This window comes from Equus przewalskii, chromosome X (genome assembly GCF_037783145.1).
Source record: "Equus przewalskii isolate Varuska chromosome X, EquPr2, whole genome shotgun sequence".
Taxonomy (NCBI): Eukaryota; Metazoa; Chordata; class Mammalia; order Perissodactyla; family Equidae; genus Equus; species Equus przewalskii.
Window position 1 is genome coordinate 31,126,489 of NC_091863.1, and position 20,505 is coordinate 31,146,993.

At 35.8% G+C, this 20,505-nt stretch overlaps 1 protein-coding gene across 11 annotated transcripts in view; it reads left to right on the top strand.

The window, feature by feature from the left end:
- The window catches only part of SYTL5 (synaptotagmin like 5), a 277,939-nt gene that overhangs the window by 141,372 nt on the left and 116,062 nt on the right, over positions 1-20,505 (top strand). For all 11 annotated transcript variants that reach the window (XM_070604701.1, XM_070604703.1, XM_070604705.1 and 8 more), the window contains exon 4: positions 19,488-19,603. In XM_070604701.1, coding sequence (XP_070460802.1) covers positions 19,488-19,603 — 116 coding nt within the window. The remainder of the gene's footprint in view (positions 1-19,487; positions 19,604-20,505) is intronic.

The following is a 20,505-nucleotide window of genomic DNA, read 5'->3' on the forward strand; positions in this document are numbered from 1 at the left end:
ATCTGTGACTCAAGTAAGTAATGTAAAAGTTGCTATTTTAGACCCTGGACACTTAGAAAGTTTGTCTCACTGTGGAGTAATGGGTTTCTCCAATTCTCCCCTTAATTTGGCATTTCAGAGTTGGATATAAAAGCTCTTCCAATATAGTCAAATAATGAGTCACAGAGGAAATAATAAATTAATGGACAGAATTTCCTCAATTTTAATTTTGCAGGAGCATTTGTCCTTCTCAGCTGTTAGTGACCACTAGAAGACAACAAATCGAATTAACGAGAAGCAAAGAAATAGAAATAGAAAAACTTGGAAGGAGACTAGCATCTTTGTTTTTTTGTAGACACATGTGCACATGGCCTTTTGTTTTTATCTAGAGTCAACTTACACAAAATGACATGCACATACATACACAAGTAACAAGTGTACAACAAGATTTCTCAATTTCAGCATTACCAGTATTTTGGGCAATATGATTCTTTCTTGGGGAAGGAGGGACTGTCCTTTGCACTGTAGAATGTTTAGCAGCATCCCTGGCCTCTATGGTCGTACCCATCCCTGTTTCTAGTTGTGACGGTGAAAAATTTCTCCAGACATTGCTAAATGTTCCCTGAGGAGCAAAAGTCGCCCCTGGTTGAGAAGCACTGGTGTACAGCTTGGCTAATGATCACAATTTCTATGTAACGATCACTCAGGTGAAGAAATAGAACATTACTAACACCCCAGAAGCCTTTCTCGTTCCTCCTGCCAATCACCACTCCCTTGAAACTCCCCAAATAGGACCACTATCCTGTTAACACCATAGTTTGGCTTTGACGTTTTTATACTTTATATAAATTGAATCATACAGTATGTGTTTGTTTATAACTTCTTTTGGATAACATATTTGTGAGACATCCATTTCTGTTGCATATAGCAACCATCTTTTCATTTTCATTGTTTTATGATATTACTTTTTATAAACATATAAAGATTTATATACCATTCTATCTCTGGATATCTGGGATGTTTTCAGTTTTTACCTCCTACAAATAATGTTATTATAAATATTCTTGTGCATGTCTCTTGGTGCACATGAGTATATATGTCTGTTGGATGTATACATAGGAGTAAAATTGCTGGGTCAGAGTATACGGATATGTCCAGTTTCGGTAGATGATGCCGAATAGGTTTCCAAAGTGGACATGCCAAGTTACCCTCTCACCAGCAAGGCCTGAGCATTGCAGTTGCTTTACATTTTTACCAACACTGTTTTTTTCCCATTTTTGTAATTTTACTGGGTGTGGAGTGGATTTAACTTGCCTTTTCTGTATTAAGGAAAATGAGAATATTTTCATATGTTTATTGACCATTTCAGTATCCCTTTTTGTGAAGTCTAGTTTAGGTCACTTGCCTATTTTTCTATTGGATTGTGTGTCTTTTACTAATCAAAGGAGATCTTTGTGTATTCTGCAGACAAATCATGTTGGTTACTCGTGTTGCAGATGCTTTCTTTTACCTTCTGACTTGCCTTTTCCTTCTCTTACTGGTGCTGTGTGATGAACAGAAACCTCTAATTTTTAGTAACTCAATTTGTTTGTATTTTCCTGTATAAGTGGGATTTTTTTTTCTGTATTCTGTTAAAGAAAACTTTCCCTAACTCCTAAAACATGAAAATATTCTCCTGTGTGATCCTCTATAATTATTGTTTTAACTTTTGCCTTTAGATTTAAAATCTACCTGGAACTGATTTTTGTGTGTGCTGAGTTAGGGGTTCATTTTTTTAAAGTATAGTTGACATACAATATTGTATTCATTTCAGGTGCACAGCATAGTGATTTCACATTTATATACATTACGAAATGATCCCCCTGATAAGACTAGTAACCATCTGTCACCAAACAAAGTTATTGCAACATTACTGACTATATTACCTTTGCCGTATATTACACCCCCATGACTTATTTATTTTGTGACTGGAAGTTTGTACCTCGTAATCCCCTTCACCTATTTTGCCCTTCCCTCCACATCCCTCCCCACTGGCAACCACCAGTTTGTTCTCTGTATCTATGAGTCTGTTTCTGTTTTGTTTTGTTTGTTCATTTGTGTTTTTAGATTCTATGAATAAGTGAAATCATATGGTATTCTTTCTCTGTCTGACTTATTACACTTAGCGTAATATTCTCTGATCCATCCATGTTGTGGCAAATGGCAATATTTCATTATTTTTTATGGCCAATATTCCTGTGTGTTTGTGTGTGTGTGTATCTCACAACTTTTTTATCCATTCATCTACTGACACTTAGATTGTTTCCATATTTTGGCTATTGTAAATAATCCTGCAATGAATATAGGGGTGCATATGTCTTTTTGAAATAGTGTTTCTGTTTTCTTCAGATAAATACCCAGCAGTGGAATAGCTGGGTCATATGGTAACACTATTTTTAACTTTTTGAGGAATTTCCATAATGTTTTCCATAGTGGCTGCATCAGTTTATATTCCCACCAACAGTACACAAGCGTTCTCTTTTCTCCACATCCTCTCCAACACTTATTTCTTGTCTTTTTGATAATAGCCATTCTGAAAGATGTAAGGTGATATTAACCCCTATCAGATATATGATTTGCAAATATTTTCTACCATTCAATAGGTTGCCTTTTTGTTTTGTTGATGGTTTCTTTCACTGTGCAAAAGCTTTTTATATTGATGTAGTCCCATTTGTTTATTTTTGCTTTTGGTGCCCTTGCCTGAGGAGACGTATCAAAAAGAAATTTTGCTAAGACTAATGTCAGAGAGTTTACTACCTACTCTTTCTTCTAGGAGTTTTATGGTTTCAGGTCTTATATTTGGGTCTTTAATCCATTTTAAGTTTATTTTTGTATATGGTGTAAGAAAGTGGTTCAATTTCATTCTTTTGCATGTATCTGTCTAGTTTTCCCAACACTGTTTATTGAAGGGACTGTCTTTTCTCCATTGTATGTTTTGCCTCTTTTGTTGTAGATTAATTGAGCGTACAGGTGTGGGTTTATTTCTGAGTTTTCTATCCTGTTTCTTTGATCTGTGTGTCTGTTTTTGTGCCAGTACCATACAGTTTGGATTACTATAGCTTTGTAATATACTCTTGAACCAGGGAGCGTGTTGCCTCCAGCTTTGTTCTTCCTCAAGATTGCTTTGGCTTTTCAGGGTCCTATGTGGCTCCACACAAATTTTAGGATTATTTGTTCTAGTTCTGTGAAAAAATGCCATTGGTATTTTAACAAGGATTGCACTGAATCTGTAGATTGCTTTGGGTACGATGGACATTTTAACAATATGAATTCTTCCAAACCATGAGTACAGTGTATCTTTCCATTTATTTGTGTCATCTTCGATTTCTTCCATCGATGTCATAGTTTTTAGTGTACAGGTCTTTTACCTCCTTGGTTAAATTTATTCCTAGGTATTTCATTCTTTTTGATGTAATTGTAAATGGGGTTGTTTTCTTAATTTCCCTTTCTAATAGTTTCTTTTTAGTGTATAGAAACAAAACTGATTTCTGTAAATTTACTTTGTATCCTGCAAGTTTACTGAATTCACTTATTCCAATAGTTTTTTTGGTAGAATCTTTAGGGTTTTCTATATATAGTATCATGTCATCTGCAGATAGTGACAGTTTTACTTCTTCGTCTCCAATTTGGATGACCTGTATTTCTCTTTCTTGTCTGACTGCTGTGGATAGGACTTCACTACTGTGTTGACTAAGAGTGAGAGTGGGTGTCCTTGTCTTGTTCCAGATCTTAGAGGAACACCAGGGGATTTATTTTTATATTTTAGTATGGAAATCCACTTGACCCAGCAACAGTCATTGAAACGATCATCATTTTCTACCGCCCTACAGTGTCACCTTCACAAATCAAGTATCATTTCTGATCACTCTATTATGTGTCTAATATTGTGCCAATGCCACATTATTATTATTATTATTATTTGCTGAGGAAGATTGACCCTGAGCTAAAATCTCTTTCCAGTCTTCCTCTATTTGGTATGTGAGCCACCCTCACAGTGTGGCCACTGATAGACAAGTGGTGTAGGTCCATGCCCAAGAACTGAAACCAGGCCACCGAAGTGGAGCATGCTCAACTTAACCACTCGGCCACTGAGGTTGGCCCACTGCCACATTATTTTAATTATTGTAGTTTTATAATAAAATTTTATATCCAGTAGAATTGCCACTTTGTTCTTTTTGTTCAAAATGCCCTGGCTATTATTGGCCCTTGGTATTTTCATATAGATTTTAGAATCAGCTTAACAATTTCCACAGAACCCTACTGGCATTTTTATAGAAATTGTATTATGTCAGTAGATACTTTTGGGGAGAATTGGTGTCTTTCAATATTTAGTCTCTCAATCCACAAACACTATGTGCCCCTCCATTTATTTGCCTTTAATTTATCTCAATAATATTTTATACTTTCCTGGTACGAGTCTTATACATTATTAGATTTATTCAAGGTATTTTTATGTTATTATAAATAGTATCCTTTTTAAAATGGTATTTTCCAATTGTTTGTTGTTTGATATGTAGAAATGCAATTGATTTGGTTAGTCTGATCTTGTATTCAGCAATCTTGTTAAATTCACTCATTAATTATAACAATGTCTGTGGAGGCTTTCAGATTTTCTTTATATGTAACCATGTCATCTGTGAAGAATGACTACTTTATTTCTTCTCTTCTAATATTTATATCTTTTTTCCTGCCATATTACATTTTTGTTTTCAATTGTATTGATTTCTGCCTTGTTCTTTGTTTTTTTCCTTTTACCTTCTTTGGATTTAATTTATTTCTCATTAACAATTTTTTGATTCTGATGTTTAGGTACTTGATTCTCCAGCCTTTGTTCTTTTCTAACGTATGCATTTAAGGACATGAATTTCCATGTTTTCGCTGCATCCCACACATTCTTATATCAGTTACTTTTATGATATTCGTTTCATTACATTTTCTAATTTTCATCATCTTTTTATTTAACCATGAGCTATTTATAATTATCTTTCTTAATTTCTAATTTCATGAGGATTTTCTGTACCTCTTTTTGATATTGATTTCTAGCTTAATTCCACTGTAGTCAGAGAGCATAACTCTGTATGATTTCAATCTTTGAAATTCGACCTAGTGGATGGTCAATTTTGTTAAATGTTTCCTATATCCTAGGAAAAAAATGAGTTCTGCAGTGTTGATTTGAGTATCCTAGATATGTCTATTAATGATGTTCGTTAATTGGATTGTCCAAATCACCCATATCTTTACTGATTTTTTAAATCTATATAGTCTATCTGATATTGAGGTATGTACTAGACTCAATAATTGTGAATTTTCTATTTATCCTTTTAGTTCTGATAATATTTGCTTTATGTATGTTGAAATTATAGTCGTGAGTGCTTAAATATTTCAGATTGTTTTATCGATGTACAGAAACCTTTATCATTATGAAAAGTCCCTCCTTATCTCTAGTTATGATATTTTTCTTAAAGTTTACCTTGTTTGTATTAGTATAGCTGCATCAGCTTTCTTTTGGTTAGTATATGCTTGGTAAATGCTTTTTTATCCTTTTACTTTCAACCTTTCCGTTTCTTTCTCTTTTTTTTTTTTTAAAGATTTTATTTTTTTCCTTTTTCTTCCCAAAGCCCCCTGGTACATAGTTGTATATTCTTAGTTGTGGGTCCTTCTAGTTGTGGCATGTGGGACGCTGCCTCAGCATGGCCTGACAAGCAGTGCCCTTTACACGCCCAGGATTCGAACCGATGAAACAGTGGGCTGCCTGCAGTGGAGCGCGCGAACTTAACCACTCGGCCATGGGGCCAGCCCCTTCGTTTCTTTATATTTAAGGTGTATCTCTTTTAAACAGCACATAGTTGTGTGTGTGTTTTAAATCCTGTCCAACAATTATTGTCATTCAAGTAGGATATTTTTTCCATTTGTAGTAATGAAATTACTCAAGTATTTTACTTAAAACCTACCACCTATTTACTTGCTCCTTGTCCCATCTAATCTGTTCTTTACCTTCTACTTATTTGCCTTCATTTAAGTTGTCTAAGTATTTTTTCTATTTATCTCTTCTGTTATTTATACATTTTTTTAATCACTCATCTAATGATTACTCTAGAGATTTCAACACACATTCTTGACTTATTAAAGTCTAATATAAATTAGTACTTTTGGCACTTCCAAGATAATACCAGGACCTTAAAATCCTTTGATTCCCTTTACTCCCCTCCTAGTGCTAATGTTGTATATTTTAAATATCTGTATGTCTATCTATATACACACACATAAGTATTTATACTTATAGAGATATATACATATATATATAGTATTTACTATATACTATATATATAGTATTTACTATTTATATATATATTTACTATATATATATAAATAGTGTATATACTATATATAGTATTTAGTATATATATATATACTTTGCCTTAGTGCATTCAGGCAGCTATAACAGAATACCATAGACTGGGTGGCCTATAAAAACAGAAATTTATTTCTCATAGTTCTGGACACTAGAATGTCTAAGATCAAGGTTCTGGCAGATTTTTGTCTAGTCAGAGCCTGCTTCCTGGTTCATAGACAGCTGTCTTCTCACTGTGTCATCCTATGGCAGAAGGGGCAAGCAAGTTCTCTGGGGTCTCTCTCTTTTTTTGTGTGTGAGGGAGATTGGCCCTAATCTAACATCTGTTGCCAGTCTTCCTCTTTTTTCTTGAGGAAGATTGTCACTGAGCTAACATCTGTGCCAGTATTCCTCGATTTTCTGTGTGGGATGCCGCCTCAGTGTGGCTTGACAAGGGGTACTAGATCTGTGCCCGGGATCCAAACCTGCAAACCCTGGGCTACCAAAGCAGAGTGTTCAAACTTAACCACTGTGCCACTGGGCTGGCCCCTCTGGGATCTCTTTTATAAGGGCAATAGTCACCTCCCAAAAGCTCCACCTCCAAATACCATCACATTGGGGGTTACATTTCAACATATGAATTAAAGCGGGACACAAACATTCAGTCTAACATACTTAGTCTCTGAAGATATTATTATTGCTGTTTTGTAGTCAATATTCACTTAGATTTACTATGTAGTTACCCTTTCCATTGCTCTATATTTCTTATGACTATATCTCTATGGTTCTATCTGGGATAATTTTCCTTCAGCCTAAAGGGTACCCTTTCGTATTTCCTTTAGTGTAGTTCTGCTAGTGGTAAATGCTCTCAATTTTTCTTTTCCTTAGCATGGCTTTATTTCACTCTTAATTTTGAAACATGTTTCTGCTGGTTATTGAATTCTAGGTTAGAAGTTATTAACTTTTAGTAATTTGAAGATACTCCATTGGCTTCTGGTTTCCAGTGTTTCTGTTAGAAAATCAGGTGTCAATATATCACTTCTCCTTTGAATGTAATGATATCTTTTGACTACTTTTAATATTTTCCACTTTTATGTTAGATTTTCAGCAGTTACTATAACATGTGTAGGTCTAATTTTCTTTGTATTTATCCATTTTGGGGTTTCCAGAGTGTCTTAAATCTGCACCTTTGATGTCTTTTGTCATGTTTGATTATGGGAGAAATGGTATGGGGCCGTGACACTCGAAACTTATTTAACTTTGTAAACAGAATAGTGATAAAAATAATTTCTCATATAATCTCTATCCACATATTGCTTTTTCCTCCATTCTCTCTCTCTCCTCTACCCCAGTTAGTCCAAATATGTATTTTAGTTCTAATCAACATCTTTCATATATCTCTTATAAATATTCCTTTCTATATTTTCTATCTTTTTATATCTCTGAATTCATTTTATATATTTTTGTCTGACCTGTCTTTCAATTCACTAATCTTGTCTTTAACTGTGTCTATTTAATTCATAGTTTATTTCATCTATTTAATTCATAAATTCAGTTGTATTTTTCAATTTTAGAATTTTCACCTTGCTTCTGTTATTTTTCTAACTTTCTGCTAACCTTCTCACTCTTCTTGTAATTTCTTGAATAAATCATCTGTAATTATTTAAAGTCTATGAATTGTAGCTCCATTATCTGAGTCCCCTATGAGACTGATTCTGTTGTTTTTCTCTTGCTCTTGGTTTTGGTCACATCTTGTTTTCTCATAAACCTGATAATTTTTGTTGATGGACAAAGTATTTGAAAAATTGTAAAGCTTAATGAGACTCTATAATAATAGGTATCTAGTGAGAATGAACGCTTTTTCTTCTAGTAGGGAAATAGGACAGTGCCACTAGATATTCAAGATTACCTTAATCGAATCAGAGATTGAGATAATTGCAAAATTGGAGCCTCATTCTCTGTGAGTGCTGATCTATTTTTGGATCATATTTACTCCTAGGGAATAGTCTTTCAAGGTCTCAAAATACACCTGTTAGGTAAGAGAGGCAATTGATTTTATATTTTATAGATAGTGTAAATAAGAACACTAAGAGATTAGAATGTGTGTTAGTAGAGTTTGAATATGTATCAAAGATTTTTGTTTGTTTCTCCACCTAGCTCTTTTACCACCAGACTCAGCCAAGGCAAGGCAGCCATTTCAGGGCAATGAAGAAGGAAATAGAGTTTTAATGAATGACTGGCCTTCTAATTGCAGGGTCTAAAGACTTGTAAGGAATTTCGCAATAACTGTTTCTCCAGTTCTTATGCAATATTATTTTATTTGATCCCTAGTATTTAATAATTTCCATTGTTTTATTCCATTACTGTTCACCCTCTTTTCTATACCCTGCACCGTCATTTGCTCAGACAAAGGTAACCAGGGACTGTGACTCATGAGCCCTTCAATCAATCGGGAGTTGCCTCAAGCATCTGTGTGGGGAGAGGAATTTTATATTTAATTTCTAAATGCCACTTGTAATTACTGAAGCATGCTTTTCAATACAGAACCCAAGGGGCTTGTGTATTCACACATTACTAATTGAAAATTTTGCCGTCAACTTGTCTGCTACTCAGTATGGATGGTAACTGTAGGTCTGACTCACGCAAACTTTCCCCTAAATCTTGTCATGTCAACATTAGTTATATTAATGAGAGATAAACTTTTAATGTGTTCAGTCAATGGAATTTGGAAGTTGTTTGTTATAGAAGCTAGCCTGCCCAAACGAATACAACTCCTTCCTGTATTTCTTCCCCTTAGTACTTATATGCTTTATATCTTATTTATCTTGTTTATTATCTTTCTTCCTCCACTAGAATATAAGCTTCATAACCATGAGGGCAGGGGTTTTTATCTATAATATTTACTGATATACTTCTAGTGCCTAAAAGAATGCCTACAGTAAGTACTCAGTGAATATTTGTTAAATGATTAGATGGATGGATGGATGAATAAGCAAATGAATGGATGTATGTATGAACAAATGAATAAATAGATGGTAGGGTTCCACTTAAAGCATTTCAGGCTTAAGCAAAATATGGAACAAATGTGATTTTCTTCTGTCAGGAGCATGAGGTTAAAAAAAACATGAGCCATGCCAAATATATTTGCCCTCTGAACAGAATAAATTTCCAGCTGTCAGGGAAAATATAACTATAAGACAAGTTGTTGTTAGAAGGGTATAATAAATAATAACAAATTGAAAGTTCTGTGTCTTCCTTAGGAGATGTTAATGCATCAATACAGAACTTCTGAATCACTTGTACTTCTTTTATTGGTGAACAATAACTTAATAAACCCAACCATCCACCTATCCAATTGATCCATCCATCGACCCATCCATCCATTCCTCCTACAACATTTATTGATAACCTGTCATTATACTAGGGGATAAGGATGCAAAGATGAATAAAACATGGACTACCCTCAATGGTTTCATAGTCTGAGGAGGAAGATGAGTTTATTACATTATTGTCTCATTAGTAGAGTAAATTCTGTCTTCATGCATTAAAATGACCTGAGGAAGAAACAGAGCTTTCAATGTGTGATTCTTATACCTCTATGACAACAACTTATAATTATATCCTTCTGGGAAAGCTGGAAATTTACATGATGAGTATTTAATTTGACATACCAAAATCTCTCCTCATTTTTAAAGCTGAAAACAAAGACCATTACTTTTCCAGTATTCCAGCTACTAGTCTGTGTGATCTCAGAGACTTGAACTGTATGTCGGTAATGGAAGTATCTTGCTTGCTGTTCATGGAGTGGTTTTCTAAGAGGAAGCATGAATGATGTTTCATTGGCAGTGAACACCCTTTGTTTGTTGTGAGAGGATGCTGCAGCACCACTGGGCTGTCTCCATGTTTAATAGACCATAAAATTGAAATTCCCACCCTGACCTCTAAGAGATGAGATGAGTCAGAAAGTGACTCATTCTCTAACCAGCTGGAAGCACAACCTTTATTGTCATTTACCTTGGATTGGGTAAAAGTAAAGAGATTTTATTGCTGTAGCACTGAAACGATTACAGCAAGGACTGATGGAGGGAGGCTACCTGTTACAATGGGCTCAGCAGCCCTTGACATTTTCTCCAGCCCCTTCTAATTCTCACAAGTTGGTTGCTGCAGGTTGAGTTTTAAAACTAATTCTGTAGAAACAGAATGAAAGGGACCCTGACGCAGCCAGTTAGTTCATTTTGCCATCTTAATGAGACCTACAAAATTCCACATGATTATGTTAGCTGAGGCAGTTGCCATCCAACACAAAAACAGTCATAGTAATCATTTTTCCTAATTAGCACCCCAGTTGAACTCACAAAGACCCAAAAGATAAAAGTGACATGGCAGGGAACCAAAAAATGAATATTTCTAATATGGTATTGATGAGATGATCTTATATTCATGCCATGTTATGACATTTCAAGCTGCTATATGTCCTTGTGAGAGTCTTTTTTTTTTTTTGAGGAAGATTAGCCCTGAGCTAACATCTGCTGCCAATCCTTCTCTTTTTTTTGCTGAGGAAGATTGGCTCCTAGCTAACATCCGTGCCCATCTTCCTCTATGTTATATGTGGGATGCCTGCCACAGAGTGGCTTGATAAGCAGTGTGTAGGTCCACACCCAAGATCCAAACCGGCGAACTCTGGGCTGCCTAAGTGCAAACTTAGGAGCATGCAAACTTAACCACTGTGCCACTGGGCCACCCAGTCTTTGTCTTTTCAAAGAAGGAAGAAGCTGATGTTTTTGTTTTTGATGAATTGGTAATGATTACTGAGATAGATGAAATATAACCAAAATGGTTGAAATATGAGTCTGTCAATAAACTTGAAAGAAGATAGTGCCGATGGTTGGAACATATATGGAGAAAATGCAAGAGGGAATGTATAACTCTTTGTTATGAGAAAGAGAAAAACTGATCTGATACTGACATGTAGGCCTTGATGTTGTTAGGAGCTGACCTGGCACTCACAGGCAGGCCATGGTGTTCTACTGTAGGACATAAACGATCTCAGAGCACCAGCATCCTGTAAGATCACTCTGCAACCATGACGACAAAATAAGAACACTTCATAATCTTGCCTAAGCATAGACAAAAACACGATGACCGTTCAAGCCGCAAACTACCAAACATCCCCCTTTCCTGGCTGATGTGAATGGCTTGCTGCTTCCTTACCAATTACAGCTTTAGTCTTGTTCTAGTCTGCCCTACTTCTGGATAAAACTTGCTAGGATACCAATCATAGCATTGTCCCCACTTCCTGACATCACCTGATCTAGAGCAAATCCCTGCTCCCTTGAACTCTCCCTAAAATTACCTAACATCAGCCCAAATCTTATATCCTTTCAAATGCCCTCTTCCTGAGGCTCCCCATGTTTCTTCATGGCATGTGTTTTCCTTCACTGCAGTGAGCAAAACTCTCAACATGTTCAACCATAGGTGGGTTCCTAGTGATCTTTGATCTGATGTGTATTGACAGTTGCCACATAGTCATTTAAAAATCACCCCTAGTTTAGCAAATTTCCATAATCTAGCTACAAAGGAGAGATTCACATCAGAGTAATCCCACAGTTGACCCAGAGATTTTTGGAGTGGGAAGAAGCTGTTTTGTGTGCCTTGACATGCTATTTTCAATCACCTATTACACTCATGCGTCACTTAACGACGGGGATACATTCTGAGAAATGTGTTGTTAGGTGATTCTGTCATTGTGCAAACATCAAGGAGTGTACTTATGTGAACCTAGGTGGTATAGTCTACTACACACCTAGGCTATATGGTACTAATCTTATGGGACCATTGTTGTATGTGTGGTCCATTGTTGACCAAAACGTCTTTATGCGGCGCATGACTGTAACTGTGCAGAAACCCCCCTCCTTTTGAGAATGCTTTGTTCACTGTGGCATGGTATCTTGATACCTACGTAGACTTGAGGGATTTTTTTTAATGTGAAAATATCATACATATCGAGAGACTATACATATGTATGGTTTAAACAAAAATGAAAAGAGTATCCATGTTTTCATCACCCAGTTTAAGAATGAGAGCATTCTTGTCTCGCGTTTTTCATTCACTTGCTTTACTTTATGGTTTTACTGCACTTAGATGTGTCCCTAAGTAATATATTTTCTAATTTTTTTGTTTTTGAGTGCTTTAGCAATGGAAATCATACTGTATGTAGTCTTTGTGACTCTTTTACCTCTACATTTTTTGTGAAATCTATCCATGTTCATGTGAATACCATTATATTCACCTTCACTATTGTATCTTCCTACAATGTATCTATTTTCTTATTGATGAGCACTTATGTTCTGTCAGTTTATAATGTTATAAAAAATGCAGCTATGGGGCTGGCCTCATGGCCGAGTGGTTAAGTTCGCGCGCTCCGCTGCAAGCGGCCCAGTGCTTCGTTGGTTCGAATCCTGGGCATGGACATGGCACTGCTCATCAAACCACGCTGAGGCAGCGTCCCACATGCCACAACTAGAAGGACCCACAATGAAGAATATACAACTATGTACTGGGGGGCTTTGGGGAGAAAAAGGAAAAAATAAAATCTTTAAAAAAAAAAATGCAGCTATGCCATTCTTGTGCATATGGCCTGACAAACATGTACAAGAGTTTCCATAGGGTGGAGTTTTTAAACTGTGGGTCATGACCCATTGATGTGTTGTGAGAAACATTAAAAAAAAGATGAAATAGAATAGAAAATGTCAATAAACATATATATGTGTGTGTGCATATATGTATGTGTGTGTATATGTAAGTATATATGTGTTTATTTTCTGGATTATGATATAAAATGTATTTCTTACTGTGACCTTGGCCAAAAATTTTGGAAAGTCTTCTGTAGGGCGTGTATCTAGGAATGAAATTGCCGGGCAAATGGTATGAGCATTTTGAGCTTTGCAAGATACTGTTAAATTGTTTCTCAAAGTGATTGTACCAATTTAAACTCCACCAGCATTGTGTAAAAGTTTCCTTTACTTCACAATCTTACCAACGCTTGGTATCATGAAAATTTAAAATTTTTGCTGAACTGGTACACATAAATGGATATCTTACTATGATTTCAATTTGAATTTTTCTGATTACTAGTAAGGTTAAGCATCTTTTCATAGGTTTCTTTGCCTTTTTTGGTTCCTTTTTTCTGATGTGCCTATTTATGTATATTGCCCAATTTTCTTTTAGGCTGTTATTCTTTTCCTCACTGATTTGAAGGTTTTTTATGACCCCCTTAACCTCTAGAAATGCTTTTGCCTTCAAGTCTATTTCGTCTGCTATCAAATTTCTTTTGGTTAATATTAACATGGGATATATTTTTCTACCATTTGACTTTCAACCTTTCCGTGTCCATATGCTTAAGGTAAGACTCGTCTGTGTAGCATATATGCTATTTTAAATGTTATGCGTATTTAAGTATTTGCTATATATATATGCTATATACATAATATAGGTACTGTATATACATATATGCATGCTATGCATATGTTATGTAATTTTTAAAATTTAATCTGACAATATTTTTTATTAAACTATAGCATTTAGTCTACTCATATTCATTGTAATTACTGCAATATTTACATGTTTATATTTTTGTTGTTACAGTAATACTTGCTTTAATTTATATTATCTATAGATTACTTGAAGTATATTTTTCTCATTCCATTTATCCTTTCTACTAGTATAGATATTATATAAGAATTTTTATTTTCAGTGGTTGCCCTAGAAATCACAACATTCATATTTAATTTTACAAATCAAATAATTTTACCCTTCTAATCAATAAAAGAAACTTGATATTCTTAAACTCCAAATATCTTCTCCCTGGCTTGTATATATTTTTTGTCCTATGTTTTAGACATATCTTATTTTTAATTCAACAATTTTAATATTATAATTTTGTTTATACATCAATGTTTGTTTAGATTTATCCACGTGTTTTGCTAATTTCATTTTTCACCCTTCCTTTTTATATCTCAGATCTGTTTACCTCCTCTTGAAGTACAGTCTTTAGAAGTTCTTTTAGTGAGACTCTATATGTGATTAATTATCTCAGTTTTTATTTTGTTGAAAATTTATTTCATCCTCATTCTTGAACCATGATTTCTCTGGATATACAATTCTAGGTTGATAGTTATTTTCTCTCAGAACATTGAAGATATCATTTCACTAGCTTCTGGATCTCATTATTACTATTAAAAGTCAACTGTCACACCTTTGAATGTAATCTGGTTTCCTCTCCAGGTACTTTTAAGATGTTCCCTTTGTCTTCGGTGTTCTGTAGTTTCCCCATAATATGTCTACGGATTTCTTTCCAAATAGGAAAGGGAAGAAAGTAATAAATATAGACCATCATCTCCATAAGGCTAGGGTCCTTGTTTGTCTTATTCACATCTGTACTCTTAGCCCTAGCACAGGGCCTAACACATAATAAGAATGCAATAAATATTTGATGCATAATGAATAAATTTATAAATAATTCTAATTAGTTTTCTTATGAATAATAAGGAAACCCATCTCATATCTCAGCATATGTAATAAGCATATGCTATCTCAGATGTTAATAGAAGATGAAAGAGGAAATTGAATCTTTTGGTCACTGTTCTTTTTTAGAGTAAGTTTCCCTGTTGTTCCCCTATGAATCTAAGGAGAACTTAACTTGAATTTACATTTAAATAAGCTTGCAAATGAAAGTTTGAAGTCCTAGAAGTTTATTAGAGCCTAGCAAATTCTGAATACTCAGTAAGCATTAATCACAAATAATGAGTATAACTCACTACATTTCAAACTCGGTCTCAGAGTATGACCTAAAGGAAACACAAAATCTATTCCAAGCCTTGTATTTTTCAAGTATTAGATTGATGTAGCAGAGAGGGATATAAATTCCATAGTGAGTGTCATGTTTATTTTCTTTCTGCTTCACCTCTCCTTTATCCCTATCACTCTACCCCAACACACACACACACACACACACACACACACACACACACACACACACAGAGTCCATCATAAGAAATGATATGCATTATTTCTTGGCTTCTATAGGTTTTCACCCTGACTCAAAGCCTTGTTGTAGCTGACTACTATGAATTCTCTTCTCACAATTTTGCCAAATGTAAAGGGTATGGGATTTCAATATAAATCCTATTTTTGTCATAATACCTTTATAATTTTGGGCAAGTTATTTAACTCATGTGAGCTTTGGTTTCCTCATCTGTAAATTGAGAAGAAAAATAGCTACTTTATGGCTTATAGTGAGGATTAGAGATATCATATAAAATGCCTAGCACATTACTTTGTGCATGGTATGCACTCACTAGGCATTAGTTCGCCCTTCTTCTACTAAGCTTTCCAGCTACCTCCAGGACCAGATAAGGTGGAAAAGGCATAATCCCAAGAGATTGTTCTGGTGTTGCAGAGCTCTGAAACGACAAATGACTCAAGCGCATATCTGAGATGACCAAATATAAGGATTATAGTTATTGTTCTTACAAGGATAGCAAGAGGTAATCACTAATAATTCTGGGAAGATCTTATTTGTGTTAGATGTTGGCAGCTCTAGGCATATGTGTAAAGATGATATGGAGGCCCATTTCCTAGGGCATGTAGACTGAATGTGTCCCACTGTCCCCTGTCACACATGAAACTGCTGTCACTGTGCTATCCACCTAACCCCATATCTCAAGAACATACAAAAAGGGGGGAAAAAAGCTGAGACTCTGGCATGCCACTATTGGGTAGTTTTCTATCCTTAATCTATATTATTCCCCCGTTCTTGTTTCTTTTTGTGTAAACTCTTTGTCTTATTGCAGAGGTTGGCAAATTTTTTTAAACATAAAATGATGGACAGTAAATATTTTAGACTTTGTGGGCCGTATGGTCTCTGCTACAACTACCCAAATTTGCAGTTGTAGCAGAAAAGCAAGCAGAGACAATATATAAACAAATGAGCATGGCTGTCTTCCAATAATACTTTATTTACCAACTGAATTTTGAATGTAATTCATATAATTTTCATGTCATGAAATATTCTCCTTGTGACTTTTTCCAACCATTTGAAAACATAAAAATCATCCCTGACTCGTAGGCTGTACAAAACAGGTAGTAGGGTAGGTTTGGTCTACAGGCCATAGTTTGCCTACTCTGGTCTATTGTTTTTCTGAATTTTCCATATTTGTCTTCTCACAACTTGTGAAAGTCATTTCCTGAGTTGAATATTAAAACAAATATATTTCTATGTTTAATTATTGTCTTAGTTTTCTATTGCCACCACAACAAATTGTCATAATTTAGCAACTTAAAACAATGCAGATATATTATCTCACAGTTCTGTAGCTCAGAAGTCTCGATTGGCTTGATTTGTTTCTCTACTCAAGGTTCACAAAGCTGAAATCGAGGTGTCTGCTGGCTGAGCTCCTATCAGGAGGCTTTGGGAGGATCCCACTTCTAAGCTCATTTTGGTGGGCAGAATCTGATTCCTTGTGGCTGTAGGAATGAGGCTCACATTTCCTTGTTGGCTATTAGCTAAGAGCCCTAGCTTGAGCTCCTAGAGGCCTCTCTCTCTGGTCCTTGCATGTGGACCTCTACATCTCAGAACATTCTCAGTGCATCAAATCTTTCTCACATTTGAATCTCTCTGACTTCCCATTCTGCAGGGTCACAGTGTCTAACTTCTTCCTCTGGTTTTTTGTTGTTGTTGTTGTTGTTGTTGTTTGAGGAAGATTAGCCCTGAGCTAACATCTGCTGCCAATCCTCCTCTTTTTGCTGAGGAAGACTGGCCCTGAACTAACATCCATGTCCATCTTCCTCCACTTTATATGTGGGACGCCCACCACAGCATGGCTTGACAAGCAGTGCATAGGTCTGCACACTGGATCCAAACAGGTGAACCCCGGACCGCCGAAGCAGAACGTGCAAACTTAACCGCTGCGCCACCGGGCTGGCCTCTCTTCTTCCTCTGTTTTTAGTACCTCAGTAATTACTTTGGGCCGCCCCAGATAATCCAGGACAATCTCCCTATATTGAGGTTAGCTGATTAGTGACTTTAGTTTTGTCTGCAAAGGTCAATCATAGCAATACCTAGATTAGCATTTGGTTGAATAATTAAGGGACAGGAATCTTGAGGGGACATCTTTAAAATTTAGAATAGCACAATTACCACCTGGATTTCCACATAAGTAATAATGTATGAGTCTATAGATCACTTGAGATATATGCAGAAATAATTTAACCCATTTAAGCATTTAGTTTTGTTAAATTAGACCTTTTTAGATTTGATGTATTCCATAAGTATATTTTATATAGGTTTGGAGCTAATCCAGTAGTCCTTGCTTCTCAATAGGTAATCTAGTTACTTGGAAGTAAATCTGAGATGTGCATGTTATAGTCTTTCCTTTCAGTGAATAATTTGCTCCAAGGATAACATTTTCACATTTTTGCCAGTAATAAAACTGTGTTTCATATATGATTTACCTTTGTCTCCTACATTCAGAAGTAGGACTTGAGGGTAATTGCTGTGGGGAACAAATTGACATATTTTTCTGGAGTAATTTTTACATATATTTATATATGGAGTAATTTTTATTTGTTTTTGCTGAGGAAGATTTGCCCTGAGCTAACATCCGTTGCCAATCTTCCCCTTTTTTGCTTGAGGAAGATTAGCCCTGAACCAACATCTGTGCCAGTGTTCCTCTATTTTGTATGTGGGTCACTGCCACAGCATGGCTGATGAGTGGTGTAGGTCTGCGCCCAGGATCCAAACCCACAATCCTGGGACACTGAAGCAGAGCATGCTGAGCCCAACCACTATGCCACAGGGCCAGCCCCCATATATGGAGTAATTTTTTATATTTATATATCCAATTGCTATTTTCTAAGTCCAGTTACTTACTGAATCATATGCATATAGTACTCTAGGGTTAGACATCTCTATTTGACGCTCAGCTGCTTTTCTTCAACTGCCATGTCAGACTTGTCACCAGTCTTGCTGTTCTCATTCTCAATGGCCCAAGTATCTATCTTTGTTTTCACACCTTTCCCCTGTGATACCCTGATATACATCTTCATCATTTTCTATCCTATGTGTTGCAATAATTTCCTAGTTGGCTTACCTGTTTCTGGTTTCTCCTTTCTCCGTATAATGTTCCAGAGATTATATGATCCAACCTGAACTTTAGCAAAACTCCTAGAATTCCCCATTACCTCCAGAAGGCATGTCAACTCCTTAGTGGTACATTCAAAGATTTCCATGGGATAACCCTATCCTACATTTCAACTTCATTTTCCATTATAATCTTCCATAGAGGTGTTGGGAAAATGAGCCATGTTCTGAGAATGGCAAATAGGCCTATGCAACTGGGGTAAAGGGTTTGCGGAACCGTTGCTGGTGGGGCTTAAAAGATGGATATGATTATTCAAAGATCCTTCTTTTCTACCTTCAACATTCAATTGATTGTGAGATCCAGGCAGGCCCTTCTACCACCTACATTTTTATCTCCTCCTCTCTGTTAGTCTTGCTGTTGTCCTAGTTTGGATCTTGTCATCTCCCTCCTGGATTATTGCCATGATCAACCTGCCTCTTTGTCCTATTCTCTCTTCACTCTAACCCAGTCATTATATTACATCAAGGTATCTTTGTAAAACAGTGTGATCATGGCCCTTTTGTCATTCAAAACCTTCACTTGTTCCCCATTGTTTCCATTGAAGATCATTTACCCATTAATGCAGTGGTTAAGAACTTGAACCCTAGGCCAGAATGCTTGGAATGGGATCCTGGCTCTACCACTTACCAGCTATGTGATGTGAGGCATGTCATTTTATTCCTCTAAGTCTCAGTTTCCTCATCTGGACAATGGGGATAATAATGTTTATATGGAGTTTTTATGTGGATAAAAATATATTAAGTATGAAGATCAATTAGCAAGGACCTGGTACATGGTATATATTCAACTAATAGTGACCGTTCTAATCACCATAAAATACTCTAGAAATTCAGATGGACTCTATAAATAACTAGCTATTTTTTATTTAATTAGGGATTTTTGAGAGTTATTTGGCTAAATAATTAAATTTCAGTACTTTCTCTTTTTCCCTTGCGTAGGCAGCTAAGGATTGTAACTGGTGAATGGTTTTTTGAAGAAAAGGCAAAGCGTTTCAAGCAAGTTAATGTTCTGGGCACTGATGTTGTCCGACAGTCCATCTTAAGAAGAAGTCCAGGTAATTAAAGCAGTTATTTGGTTTCAAAACTGTTTTAATCTTCATTTTGGTGAGCTAAATAACTTCCCTATATTATGTAGCAAATGAGCACAGTTGAATTCCTTGAATCCCTTAGGTCATTTCAAAACTCCTTAGCATAAAATCTAAATCTGCAATTCATACAAGGGAAGAAGAGGAAGTCAGTAGAAAATAAAATCCACAGTGATTTTCCATATATCTGACACACTGAGATTTTCAAAGCAGTCATTTGTCTTCATTACAGACAGTTCTTTTCCTGAAGGCACTTGCAATCTTTTACTAAACATTTAAGAAAGTAACACAAAACAGATGAATTAAATGATTCACATTGTGAAAGCAATCCTTGATTTTTCAACAGAATGTATTTTACATTTCTTTTAAATGTTACTTTTTCCAATTCCGTGTTCTCAACCAAGGGGTGATATTATATCCTTTGCCCCCCTCCCCTAAGCCAGGGAGCATTTAGAAATGCAAGGGGGCATTTCTAGTTGTCACAATGACTCAGAGGAATTAACAGCATTTAGTGGACAGGAGCCAGAGATGCTAAATGCCCTGAAATGCACAGGACAATTTCATTCAATGAAGAATTATACTGGCACCAAATGCAAATAACACCCCACTTTAGAAATGCTATTCTGTGCGTTCATACTGCAATTTAATTGGTTAATTATCAAGTGAAACTTGCATTTAGGAGCATATTTCTCATGTATGGTGTAATAAAGGTGGAGCAGGCATCTTTTTGCCTGTTCTGAGGCAATTTTGTCTTTCATATACTGGAGACAAATGTCTTTAGTTTTAAGTCTGGCACATAGGACTGGAGGCTTGGAACTGATTCCAGTGCCACTTCTGGATGTGATACTAGCAAGGAAGGGCTTTCCCAGATG